The 14,002-nt window shown below is 40.8% G+C and overlaps 1 gene segment (V, D, J or C); it reads right to left on the bottom strand.

Annotated features, from left to right (window-relative positions):
- Window positions 1-2,327: 2,327 nt before the first annotated feature.
- LOC138097018 (T cell receptor alpha variable 22-like) lies at window positions 2,328-2,726 on the bottom strand. The segment is given in 1 exon segment: window positions 2,328-2,726. A coding segment is annotated over 1 exon segment (399 nt).
- Between the last annotated feature and the right edge of the window lie 11,276 nt (window positions 2,727-14,002).

Raw genomic sequence — 14,002 nt, 5'->3', positions numbered from 1 at the left:
TGCCAGAGGGGTGGAAAATGGATAGCCAGAAGTGCTGTAATAAATGTGGTAGCCTGAAAAAGGGCTCCCAAAGTTATTCAACTCCTAGTGCCTGGAACCTAAAAATATGACTGTAAAAACAGTACATTCCTGGACACACACAGTCTTCCAAGACAGAATGTGAAAGAAAAGGAAAATTTGAACAGACCAATTACTAGTAATTAAATTGAACCAGTAATCAAAAATTTCCCAAGAAACAGAAATCCAGGATCATATGCTTCAAGAAGAAATTCAACTAAATATTTAAAGAAAAATTAGTATCCACCATTTGCAAATTATTCCTAAAAATCAAAGATTAGGAAATGCTCTCACTCGCATTCTCTGAGGACTATAATATCCTGATACCAAAATCAGACAAAGATTCTACAAAAAAGAAAATTCAGGCCAATATTGCTGATGAATATAGATGCAAAAATTCTCTTTTTGTTTGTTTTTTCTTTTTTAATATAAATTTATTTATTTTAATTGGAGGTTAATTACTTTACAATATTGTATTGGTTTTGCCATACATCAACATGAATCCGCCATGGGTATACATGTGTTCCCCATCCTGAACCCCCCTCCCACCTCCCTCCCTGTACCATCCCTCTGGGTTATCCCAGTGCACCAGCCCCAAGCTAGATGCAAAAATTCTTAACAAAATAGTAGCAAACTGAATTCAACAAAACTTGAAAGAATCATGCATCATGATCAAGAGATTTATTTCAGATGTGCAACGATGGTTCACTATCCACAAATCAAGCAAGATGATATACCATGTTAATAGACAAAAGGATAAAAATTACATGACTATGTCAATATTTGACTATGTCTTTATCTGACATGTCTTTATCTGACTATGTCAGAAAAAGATTTTGACAAGATTTAACATGCATGATAAAAACTGTCAACATATTTGGTATAAAGAGAGCATGCCTCGAAATAATAGACCATTTGTTACAAATCTACAGCTGACATCATACTAAATAGTAAAAAACTTAATCTCTTTCTCTAAGATCAGTACCAAGACAAGGATGCAACTCTCACCATTTCTATTTAACGTAGTACTAGAAGTCCTATTCTAAGTAATCAGATGGGAAAAAGAAATCATTGACATCCAAGTTGAAAAGAAAGAGGTAAACGTCTCTAATTACAGACAGCATGATACTCTACTCTATATGGAAAATTGTAAAGACACCACCAACAAAACTAAAAGAAGCAATCAATACAGTTGATTATAAGATAAAGTTACAGGACACAAGATTAATATACAGAAATCTGTTGCATTTCTATACACTAATAATAACTATCAGAAAGGGAATTTAGAAAGCAATCCAATTTCTAGTTGAATCAAAAAGAATCAAAAGTATCTAGGAATAAATTTAACCAATGAGGTGAAAGACATGTTCTCTGAAAACTGTAAGACATTGTTGAAAAGAATTTAAGACAATGTAAATTGAAAAAGGAAGCTGAGAGGGCTACAGTAAACAAGAGTCCACGGCTTTTCATTGGCTGAGTCCTTGCCAGGAAATAAGAGGCATCTCTCATCTTCCCTTTGCTCTCCACTATGTCCACAGGTCATGAGAGTTCCCCCCGTCTCCCAACTCTGTTTAACTGAGATTTCTGTTTAATATTTTTTATACCTTATAGGACAGAGGCAGAAAGATATTGGACTCCAAAAGAGGAAGGTGAGGGAAGCAAGAAGTTCTAGTGATTCAAGAAGGAGTCATGAACCAAAGAATTTAGTTGGCCTTCAAAAGCTAAAAAAGGCACGGAAACGGATTACCCCTTAGATCTCAAGAAGGAATCAACTCTTCCAAGACCTTGACTATAGACAGTTAAATGGGTTTAAGAGTTCTTGCACCCACAGTAAGTTTCTCCTAAGTTACCAAGCTCATAGTAAACATTGAGTAAGCTTTGTTGTCCTTGTTCACTTTGCTGCACTTGTAGGGTGGGATGATGCAAGTGTCTTTGGGGACACATTCTGGTGAGGCAGATCTGAACATTCCTGAGACATCTAACTAATCAGGGTAACAACTTTACTGGAGTTATTTTTTTCTCTGAATTCTTCTCACTTTTTACCACCTTTGAGCTCAGCATACTGTGGTTGAATATTTATTTTATTTTTGTCCTCTTATCAGCTATTCTGCTAGCTCCAAGTTAGAAGTCTCTTGTGCAGAAGGAAATACAGATTGAGAAAGGAAGATAAAGACCAAGTTCATAATCTGTAGGGCCGAAAAGTGTCTGTGATTAAAACTGTACCAGTGTAGGTAAGAAATAATCAACACTGCAAATGCCCTGTGGTGGCCTCACAGTGTGACTGTGGCTGAAGGAGGGGCTGAGCCCCCGCGGAGGGTTTGTGTAGAGGCTGCAGGAGCCTGGGGAGCACTGTGCTGCGCAGCGCAGAAGTAAGTGCCTGAGTCTGTGGTCTGCGAAGAGGAAATGTGCAGTGAGCTGCGGCACTCTTTAGGGATTGTCGTGGCCTTTAATCTTCCATCCTGTTTTGTTCCTGAAGGAACGTTAAACAGGTGGATAAGGCGGCCGCTGGGATTCTGAAGATACCACTGTACATTGGTCACGGAGGCAGAAAAATTGCACCTCAGCATGTGGCTGGCTCCCTCCTGGAGACTCAGGGCTGGGGGACTCTGCTCCACATCCAGCCCTCGCACACCTGATGAGAAACAGAAACGGTCACAGGAGAGGGTCATTGTAACTCTGACAAAACCTTGGAAGTGACCCCCCCTCCCCTCCCACACACACAACTCCCGCAGATGACGAGGATAGAAAGTCTGCAGGACTTGTCAGTTCCTCTCTCTCCCTCGACAATACAGCAGCTGCTCAATCCTTCAGATGCCCCTGTGGGGCAGCCCCAACTCACAGCAAACCTGGGCAAACAAAAGCCCCAGCACAGTGCCTGCTAGCCTCTTCATGATGCTTCGTCTTCTTACTGAGACATTTTCACTGTAAGACACTTCACTAAACTCTGAGAGGGTGAGTGTCATAAGTCCTTGTGGACATGTTCCTGCTCCTGCGGCCAATCAGCTCACCCAACAAATCCTGCTCAGGCCCTCACTTTGCGACAGGAAGCCCCGCCCTCCCACCTCAGCCAATTCAGAATGGGCTGCAGAGGAGTGAGGAGGGTGAGAAATAGAAAGGTCATTATGTTAGGACTTTAGGGTCATTTCCTAAGAACATTGCAAAGAAGGCAGACTCTGATTTGAATTTGTGAAGGATTTTAGGGAAGAGAAAACAAACATTAATTATCTAGCTGGCATGGATGCAGGAGATTCTTGCAAAATGAAATTTTATTTCCCAGAAGTTCTCAGGATCCTTTTTTTTATTTTCCCCCTTTGGCATCTCTTATGCACTCACCTGTGATTCTGAAGGGTGCTCACGAATCAACACAGTATTCATAGCAGTCTTGGCTGGAACATTTTGCAGTATTAAACAAGTTTACTTTTAAAATATATATATTTATTTTAGACTAAACCTGTATAAAGAGTGATATTATTTTTTGTCACTTGATGAGCATTGAAAATAGAATTGTAAATAGCTTTATTTTTATTAAAACTAACAGTTTTATTTTTATTTTTGTTAAAACTCATTCATGTCGAAGTACAGCAAAACCCACCACAATATTGTAAAATAATTACCCTCCAATTAAGATAAATTAATTAGTTTAAAACATTTTATTTATTTAAAATAAATTTTAAATAAAATTTCAGGTTTAAATAAATTTTATTTTGTTATTTTTTAAATTAGAGAATAATTGCTTCACATTGTTGGGTCAGTTTCTGCTGTACAACAAAGTGAATCACTTAGTATTATATATGTATCCCCCCCCCCTTGAGCCTCCCTCCAATGCTCTAGTTCCTCACAGAGCACCAGCATGGGCTCCCTGTTTATACTGCAACTTCCCATTAGTTATCTACTTTACACAAAATGCATTTTAACTGTTAACTATTGTTATATGTATTCTGCTTTTTGCCTCTAGTAGGTTATTTTTTAAAAATAAGGATTTTTAAAACATATGAAAGGCAAGTCTTTGCTTTTTCTCAGAGTCTATGAATAATAATGGTTCTGTGTATACGGATTTTGAGGTAAAAAGGATGGAAAATGAGGACCTGTATATTTTCACTAAGGTAAAATTGAAGTGATCTGCAGACACGAGGGTCAGATGAACAGTTCAAGATTCCGGCAAATGTTTACTAAAGGAACTGTGAGAAATAGTGTAGAAAAATAAAGTTGATTAGAATCAATTATTATTGGGCACACAGTGGCTATTAGAGGAGTTGAATTAGAAGAGAGAAAAGAGGAGAGGGGCAACCAGAGTGGGTCTCTTGGAACTTTGCATGAAAATGTGTTTAACCTAGAATGCCTGTTACAGGGAACCTCTAGATAAAGAGGTTTTTCCCTCCCACTCTATTGTCTGGACAGACAAGAGGAGATGAGGAAGTTAACTAGAGGGAGGAATAGTCGCACCTCCACCTCAGGGAGCCCCTTAGAGCCAGGGATGTGGCTGTCAGGCAGGTCACTGACTGGGCTCCAGTTCTTCCTGCAACAGCGGTGCTGAATCAGTGAGACCAGGACGGACCTCGGAGAAGGCAATGGCACCCCACTCCAGTACTCTCGCCTGGAAAATCCCATGGACTCAGGAGCCTGGTAGGCTGCAGTCCCTGGAGTCGCTAAGGGTCGGACACAACTGAGCGACTTCACTTTCATTTTTCACTTTCATGCATTGGAGAAGGAAATGGCAACCCACTCCAGTGTTCTTGCCTGGAGAATCCCAGGGACCGGGGAGCCTGGTGGGCTGCCGTCTGTGGGGTCACAGAGAGTCGGACACGACAGAAGTGGCTTAGCAGCAGCAGCAGGATGGACTTGCTTATAATGAGACAGTGTCTCTATTCAGATTTCAACCAGAACTTTGTTCTATAGCGGCAACAGCATGGAATATAATGTTACTGATTCCCTATGAAGAACATTCCCAACAGGAGAAGGGTGGTAAAGAACATGGCTATACAGAAAGAAAGCAGAGAGTCATATTGCAGAAGATCTCCCTTGAGGAGCAGGAAGGAATGTGCCAGAGTGTGCTGAGTCATATTACAGGGAAATCTGAGATTCAAAGGATCCCAATGCAAGCAAGTTCTAGTGACTATCAATAAGAGATGCTTCCTTGATAATCACTGCTCCTGGTGTTGAGCCTGTTCAAATGAGCACCTCAGTGAGCTGTGAGGTACAGAAGCTCACAGAAGTGAAATGGAGCTTTTATTAGAGGTGACATTTCCAGTTAATGCAACATCAACCCCTGGAGGTCAACAATTACAGAAAATTTCCTATTGAGTCTTTTGTGCCCCTCCCTATTTTCTCCCTATTCTTATATTTGTATTATAAATTTATTTATTTTAATTGGAGGTTAATTACTTTACAATATTGTATTGCTTTTGCCATACATCAACATGAATCCGCCACAGATATACACGTGTTCCCAATCCTGAACCCCCCTTCCTCTTCCCTCCCTGAACCATCCCTCTGGATCGTCCCAGTGCACCAGCCCCAAGCATCCAGTATCGTGCATCGAACCTGGACTGGTGATTCGTTTCTTATATGATATATAACATGTTTCAATGCCATTCTCCCAATTTATCCCACCCTCTCCCTCTCCCACAGAGTCCAAAAGACTGTTCTATACATCTGTGTTTCTTTAGCTGTCTCACTTACCGGGTTATCGTTACCATCTTTCTGAATTCCGTGTATATGCATTCAGTTCAGTTCAGTTCAGTCACTCAGTCGTGTCTGACTCTTTGCAACCCCATGAATCGCAGCACGCCAGGCCTCCCTGTCCATCACCGACTCCCGGAGTTCACTCTGACTCACGTCCATCGAGTCAGTGATGCCATCCAGCCATCTCATTCCCTGTTGTCCCCTTCTCTTCCCGCCCTCAATCCCTCCCTGCATCAGAGTCTTTTCCAATGAGTCAACTCTTTGCATCAGGTGGCCAAAGTACTGAAGTTTCAGCTTTAGCATCATTCCTTCCAAAGAAATCCCAAGGCTGATCTCCTTCAGAATGGACTGGTTGGATCTCCTTCAGAATGGACTGGTTGGATCTCCTTGCAGTCCAAGGGACTCTCAAGAGTCTTCTCCAACACCACAGTTCAAAAGTATCAATTCTTCAGCGCTCAGCCTTCTTCACAGTCCAACTCTCACATCCATACATGACCACAGGAAAAACCATAGGCTTAACTAGATGGACCTTTGTTGGCAAAGTAATGTCTCTGCTTTTGAATATGCTGTCTAAGTTGGTCATAATTTTTCTTCCAAGGAGTAAGCGTCTTTTAATTTCATGGCTGCAATCACCATCTGCAGTGATTTTGGAGCCCCCAAATATAAAGTCTGACACTGTTTCCACTGTTTCCCCATCTATTTCCAATGAAGTGATGGGACCGGGTGCCATGATCTTCGTTCTCTGAATGTTGAGCTTTAAGCCAACTTTTTCACTCTCCTCTTGCACTTTCATCAAGAGGCTTTTTAGCTCCTCTTCCCTTTCTGCCATAAGGGTGGTGTCATCTGCATATCTGAGGTTATTGATATTTCTCCCAGCAATCTTGATTCCAGCTTGTGTTTCTTCCAGTCCAGCGTTTCTCATGATGTACTCTGCATAGAAGTTAAATAAGCAGGGTGACAATATACAGCCTTGATATACTCCTTTTCCTATTTGGAACCAGTCTGTTGTTCCATGTCCAGTTCTAGCTGTTGCTTCCTGACCTGCGTACAGATTTCTCAAGAGACAGGTCAGGTGGTCTGGTATTCCCATCTCTTTCACAGTTGTCCACAGTTTCTTGTGATCCACACAGTCAAAGACTTTGGCATAGTCAATAAAGCAGAAATAGATGTTTTTCTGGAACTCTCGCTTTTTCCATGATCCAGGGGATGTTGGCAATTTGATCTCTGGTTCCTCTTCCTTTTCTAAAACCAGGTTAAACATCAGGAAGTTCATGGTTCACGTATTGCTGAAGCCCAGCTTGGATAATTTTGCATTAGTATACTGTATTGGTTTTTTTCTTTCTGCCTTATTTCATTCTGTATAATATGCTCCAGTTTCATCCACCTCATTAGAACTGATTCAAATGTATTCTTTTTAATGGCTGAGTAATACTCCATTGTGTATATGTACCACAGCTTTCTTATCCATTTGTCTGCTGATGGACATCTAGGTTGCTTCCATGTCCTGGCTATTATACAGAGTGCTGAGATGAACATTGAGGTACACATGTTTCTTTCAATTCTGGTTTCCTCGGTGTGTATGCCCAGCAGTGGGATTGCTGGGTCATAAGGCAGCTCTATTTGCAATTTTTAAGGAGTCTCCACACTGTTCTCCATAGTGGCTGTACTAGTTTGCATTCCCACCAACAGTGGAAGAGGGTTCCCTTTTCTCCACACCCTCTCCAGCATTTATTGCTTGTAGACTTTTGGATCGCAGCCATTCTGACTGGCGTGAAATGGTACCTCATTGTGGTTTTGATTTGCATTTCTCTGATAATGAGTGGTGTTGAGCATCTTTTCATGTGTTTGTTAGCCATCCGTATGTCTTCTTTGGAGAAATGTCTGCTTAGTTCTTTGGCCCATTTTTTGATTGGGTCATTTATTTTTCTGGAATTGAGCTGCATAAGTTGCTTGTATATTTTTGAGATTAGTTGTTTGTCAGTTGCTTCATTAGCTATTATTTTCTCCCATTCTGAAGGCTGTCTTTTCACCTTGCTTATAGTTTCCTTTGTTGTGCAGAAGCTTTTAAGTTTAATTAGGTCTGATTTGTTTATTTTTGCTTTTATTTCCAATATTCTGGGAGGTGAGTCATAGAGGATCCTGCTGTGATTTATGTCAGAGAGTGTTTTGCCTATGTTCTCCTTTAGGACTTTTTTAGTTTCTGGTCTTATGTTTAGATCTTCAATTCATTTTGAGTTTATTTTTGTGTATGGTGTTTGAAAGTGTTCTAGTTTCATTCTTTTACAATAGTGAAAATGAGTATACTACCCAAAGCAATCTATAGATTCAATTCAATCCCTATCAAGCTACCAATGGTATTTTTTCACAGAGCTAGAACAATTATTTCACAATTTGTATGGAAATACAAAAAATCTCGAATAGCCAAAGCAATCTTGAGAAAGAAGAATGGAATTGGAGGAATCAACCTGCCTGACTTAAGGCTCTACTACAAAGTCCTCCCTATTCGTACCTAGGCTTGAATTTCTTCCCATTCTAAGCTGATAAGAGTGTTTTCTGGGGTCTGCACATTAAATTGCTGTTGCTGTAGTTCAGTCACTAAGTTGTGTCTGACTCTTTGCAATGTCATGGACAACAGCATGCCAGGCTTCCCTGTCCTTCATTATCTCCCAATATGCTCAAACTCATGTTCCCTGGTAGCTCAGCTGGTAAGGAATCCACCCACAATGCAGAAGACCCCGCACGGATTCCTGGGTTGGGAAGATTTGCTGGAGAAGGGATAGGCTACCCACTCCAGTATTCTTGGACTTCCCTGGTGGCTCAGCTGGTAAAGAATCTGCCCACAATGCAGGAGACCTGGGTTCAGTCCCTGAGTTGGGAAGATCCCCTGGAGAAGGGAAAGACTACTCCCTCCAGTATTCTGGCCTGGAGAATTCCATGGACTGTATAGTCTGTGGAGTTGCAAAGGGTAGGACATGAGCAACTTTCACTGATGCCATCCAACTATCTCATCCTTTGTCACCATCTTCTCCTCCTGCCCTCGATTTTTCCCAGCATCAAGGTCTTTTCCAATGAGTTAGATCTTTGCATCAGGTGGCCAGTGTATCAGAGAATCAGGTTCAGCATCAGTCCTTTCAAAGAATATTCAGAGTTGATTTCCAGTAGGATTGACCACTTTGATCTCCACACTGTCCCAGGACTCTCAAGAGTCTTCTCCAGTACCACAATTCAAAATGATCAGTTCTGTGCTCAGCCTTCTTTAGGGTCCAACTCTCACATTCATTTATGACTACTGGGAAAACCATAGCCTTGACTATATGGATCTTTGTTGGCCAAGTGATGCCTCTGTTTTTTAATACACTATGTAGGTTTGTCATAGCTTATCTTTCAAGGAGAAAAAAGTGAAAGTGAAGTCATTCAGTTGTGTCCGACTCTTTGTGACCTCATGGACCTACCAAGTTCCATGGTCCATGGGATTTTCCAGGCAAGAATACTGGAGTGGGCTGCCATTTCCTTCTCCAGGGGATCTTCCCAACTCACGGATCAAACCCGGGTCTCCTGCATTGCAGACAGACACTTTACTGTCTCAGCCACAAGTGTCTTTTAATTTCATGGCTGCAGTCACCATCCCCAGTGATTTTGAAACCTAAAAATATAATATTTTCCACAGCTACCACTTTTCCCCCACCTATTTGCCAAGAAGTGATGGGACCAGATGTCTTGATTTTAATTTTTTGAATGTTGACTTTCAAGCCAGCTTTTTCTTTCCGCTCTTTCAACCTCATCAAGAGGCTCTTTAGTTCCTCTTTGCTTTCTGCCATTAGGGTGGTGTCATCTGCATATCTGAGGTTATTGATATTTCTCCCAGAAGTTTTGGTTCCAGCTTGTGATTCGTCCAGCCTTGGGTCCTGCATAAGGTACTCTGCATAGACTTAAAAAAGCATGGTGACAATAACAGCTCCAACATACTCCAGTCCCAATTTTGAACCAGTCTGCTGTTCTATGTCTGATTCTAACTGTAGCTGTATAGCTTTCTCAGGAGACGGTGGTGAACTTCCCCTATCATTGCTCCTTTCAGATATTGAGTGGTTTTTACAAATGCAGAAGGTTGAACTAAACCAAAATCAAAATCTCCAATGAGTTAATAAGACATAATTGTTGTGGTATAAACCATGCAGATTTCCATGCCAGGTGTGTGAGAAGAAGGCATATCTCCATGTTGCATTCATGCATGTGAAAACTAGAAGCTCTAGTCTCAGAATGTAGCAACAGGGAAGGTTTTTTTTTCCTTAGATTTTATTTTTTTATTTTTATCTTTTTACTTTACAATATTGTTTAAATGTTGCCTTAGCTGAGCCACATTATTTTGTTTGACATCTTTGAACAATAATTTAGTGCACTTTAAATCATGGTAAAAGAGAAGGCTAGAGATCTCATTCAATGATATGGCCAATATACTGGTAGGAGTCAAGGTTCCTGGTGTTCACTAGCAGTCCATTTAGCTGAGGGAGCTACAGTGACTGGAATGCCTGTTTATCTATGTTTACTGTTTATCTATCCTGATTACTGAAAACATTGTGTAGTTCATTGAATTTCCCTTTTCCTTCCCACACATGACTCTTTCTCAAGAAAGAGCAGCAGCAGGCACAGCTTTGGGTATGGGCTGCAGGGAACTGAGGGGCATTGTGTGGAGGGACAGAGGTAGGTGGCTGAATCTTCAGGCTAGGGTCCACTGCTGTACATGGAGCTATAGCCCTCCTTAGTATTCAGAGTGACTCTCACTCATCCTTGCTTCTTTTCACCCGCATTTACACTCATCACAAACAGGTTCTTAGGGCTTTTTGCAGGTTCCCATCTGTACCAATGTAAAGCATAGAAAGAGCTGGAAGGGAAACTGCAGGTGAAATTGGAGCTCTTTCCTTCCTGAAACCAGAACAAGACAGGATGCTTTTCCACAGTCAAAAGCCTGCTCACTGCTGTTCAGAAAGACAGTGTCAGTCATAGAAACTGATTTCTCTACAGAGTGTTCATTCTTCACATTCTCAAATATTAGAATCTGGAGGTGCCCAACTACAAAATCTTCTTTCCAATGAACAACTGAAATAAGGAAAGGAAACAGCATGGTTGTTCAGTCACTAAGTCATGTTCGACTCTTTGCAACCCATGAACTGAGACACACTAGTCTCCTCTGTCCTCCACTATGTCCTGGAGTTTGCTCAAATCCATGTCCATTGAGTCAGGGATTCTATCTAACAACCTCATTTCATCTCACCTAAACAGTATAAGGTAGGTGCTAAAAGTCAGAGCAGTGCCTTCCACTTACTCAAACTTAAATTGTGGCATGAAGAGTGAAACAGGACTGGAAGGCATCTCAATGGCCAAATTCTGCCTAAATTCCCAAGAAAAGAGATGCAGCTATGGTTAATAAAGGAATATCTGAAAAGCCTCATTAACGTCTCCTATTTAGAAGTATGAACATATGGTTGGGGAGGGAATGCTAGATAAACAGTAGTGTAGTGTAGTGAACGTTGCTTAGTTGTGTCCAACTCTTTGCAACCCCAGGGACTGTAACCAACCAGGCTCTGCTGTCCATGGGATTCTCGGGGCAAGAATACTGCAGTGGACTGCCATGCCCTCCTCCAGGAGATCTTCCTGACCCAGGGATTGAACCCCCACTTCGTATGCTTCCAGCATTGGCAGGTGAGTTCTTTACCACTAGCACCACCTGGGAAGCCCTGACACACAGAAGTCACCACACATCAATTTACTTTTTTTTCCCTCCAGATCACAGCAACCAGCCAACTTGCAGCAATCAGACTGCTGGAGGATAAGATTGTGAGGACAAGACCACACCATTCAAAAAGCTCATTTGCTATGGAGCTTATTTCTGATGAGACTAGTAATTCCTTGGTAAATTTACCCACATACTGGAGGGGCTTTGTCCAAACAAGGAAGTATATATCTCCAACAGCAGGGAGCATTCCTTCAACTAATAAGGCAGAATCTTGAAATCTAAAGCCATCATAATTATTTAAAATAGAGGCCAAGCCAATTGACCACTAGGTAAATTAAATAAATATTGCCTGAAGAGGCTTGCAAGGTAGAAATGTTGACATCTAGATAAAAAAATCAAAATGAGTCCAACTTAGTCTTTTATTTTAGAGTTTGAATAGTGTGAACTCTAGAAATACTTTTATCTTTTACACTATATACACACACACACATACATATAATGGGTTTCTCAGGTGGCTCAGTGATAAACAATCCACCTGGAATGGAGAAGATGCAAGTTCGATTACTGGATCAGGAAGATCCCCTAGAGAAGGAGATGACAACCCACTCCAGTATTCTTGCCCGAGGAAATCCCATGGACAGAAGAGCCTGGTATGCTATAGTCCATAGGATCGCAAAGAGTTGGACATGACTGAAGCAACAAGTATATATATATATATATATATATATAGTCACTAAGTCATGTCTGACATTTTGGGGACCCCGTGGACTGTAGCCTGCCAGCTTCCTCTATCCACAGGATATTACAGGCAAGAATACTGGAGTGGGTTACATTTCCTCCTCCAGGGGATCTTTCTGACTCAGGGATGGAGCCCGTGTCTCCTATGTCCCCTGCATTGCAGGTGGACTCTTTACCGGTTGAGGTGTATATATATATATATATATATATATATATACACACATATAACACCTTCCAGGGTCCACTTGCTCATGCAGATTGCAGTGAAGCAAAATTCAGTGTTTATCACAGGACACCAAGCAAGTAGTCCAGACAGCCAGGACTCAAAAGGCTAGAATTCACTGATGGCCTAGTGTGTAGATGACTATCACTGAGGATGAGTCAGATAGAGCTTTGTGACTAAACAAGAACCAAGCATCAGAGTAGAGAAGCAAAGACAAGGGGCACAGGGCTTGATAGGGAAACAAGCTTAGAGTGTTAAAGGAATGAAATCTCTCTGTAGCCCTTGTTTTTCCCAGCACACTATTACACAAGAAACTTACTAAGGCATCCAGCACTGTTAACTGGTTAGTGGACGATTTCCTCACCTACTGATCCTGGGGCAATTGAATCTATGGTTTGGCATTTTCTTTCCGAGTTCCCTTTAGCTTCCAGTCTAAACCAGTAATGTCACCACCACTAAGACATCTAGCCACTATGTTCTGGGGTCAAGTGCTTCTCCATAGTCCAAATTGCTCCTAAGGAGCCCCCTAAAATGATACACTCTGGCTGTTAAAAGTTGAAGATTTTTGGCTCACTTCACATGGATTAAAAAAATGGGAATAATGAAACCTACCTCACAGGGTTTTTATATTTAAATTAGGTAATGAATCTGAAATGCAAACCAGTGCCTGACAAAGAGAAAGCTCAATAAATACCAACTTTCTTTGTTCTAGTAAAACCTACATGTCCTTCAACGTCCAGGTCTGTGACCTATTACTGTTTGTTCTTTACTCCACATTGGTTCAATGATGGAAGCTTCTAGGAAATTCACTTAATCAATTATTTTTCTGGAGACAGTCATTATTCTTCCCTATTCCCTGGGGTCCTATTCTTCTAGCCACATTGACACACTCAGAATACTGAAAGGACCCAGATGGAACCCTCAGATAAGGTTTTATTTTCAATAAAGTTTTTATATATTTATTACCTATTGGATATCACATTTCTCAGTTGGCTTTCCAAGATTTTTTCATTCTCATTATCTGTTTTCTTATTGATTTGAGGAACTTTTAACATAATCTGTTTAACATAATCTTCATCTGAGTCCTTTTTCAGAAATACATATTGCAAAAATAGTTTATCAGTCTGGGCACTGACTTTCAACAATCTTAGTAGTGATTTATAATAAACACAATTTAAAAATACATTTTCATGTTCATAAGATACTACCCTGAAAGTTTTGTTTGTTTTTTCTCTTTAAGCATTTTTAAAATATTTTACCTTGGTGGCTTCTATTGCTTCTGATGTGACGTTAGGTATCATTCTTAATGAAGTTTCCCAGAATATAATATGGAAAGTTTCCATGGGTATTGGCAAGATTGTTTCCACTTAAATAGATTTTTGAATTTGCCTTCAATGCATTGCAGTGAAAGTCGCAGTCTTCTGCCAAAACCAGAGTGATAGACTTGCAGAATTCCTTACTCAAATTTATGGCTTTCCTCATAGCATTGCTCCTGAATAAGGAGATTGTTTTATAGGAAGTCAAGTATAGCAGTGAGTGGAAATCTTGCTACGAGCAAAGAGGTTGTGGGA

This window comes from Capricornis sumatraensis, chromosome 2 (assembly GCF_032405125.1).
Source record: "Capricornis sumatraensis isolate serow.1 chromosome 2, serow.2, whole genome shotgun sequence".
Lineage (NCBI taxonomy): Eukaryota > Metazoa > Chordata > Mammalia > Artiodactyla > Bovidae > Capricornis > Capricornis sumatraensis.
The sequence above is the reverse complement of the archived record's forward strand: the minus strand, read 5'-3'. Positions and strand labels throughout refer to the sequence as shown.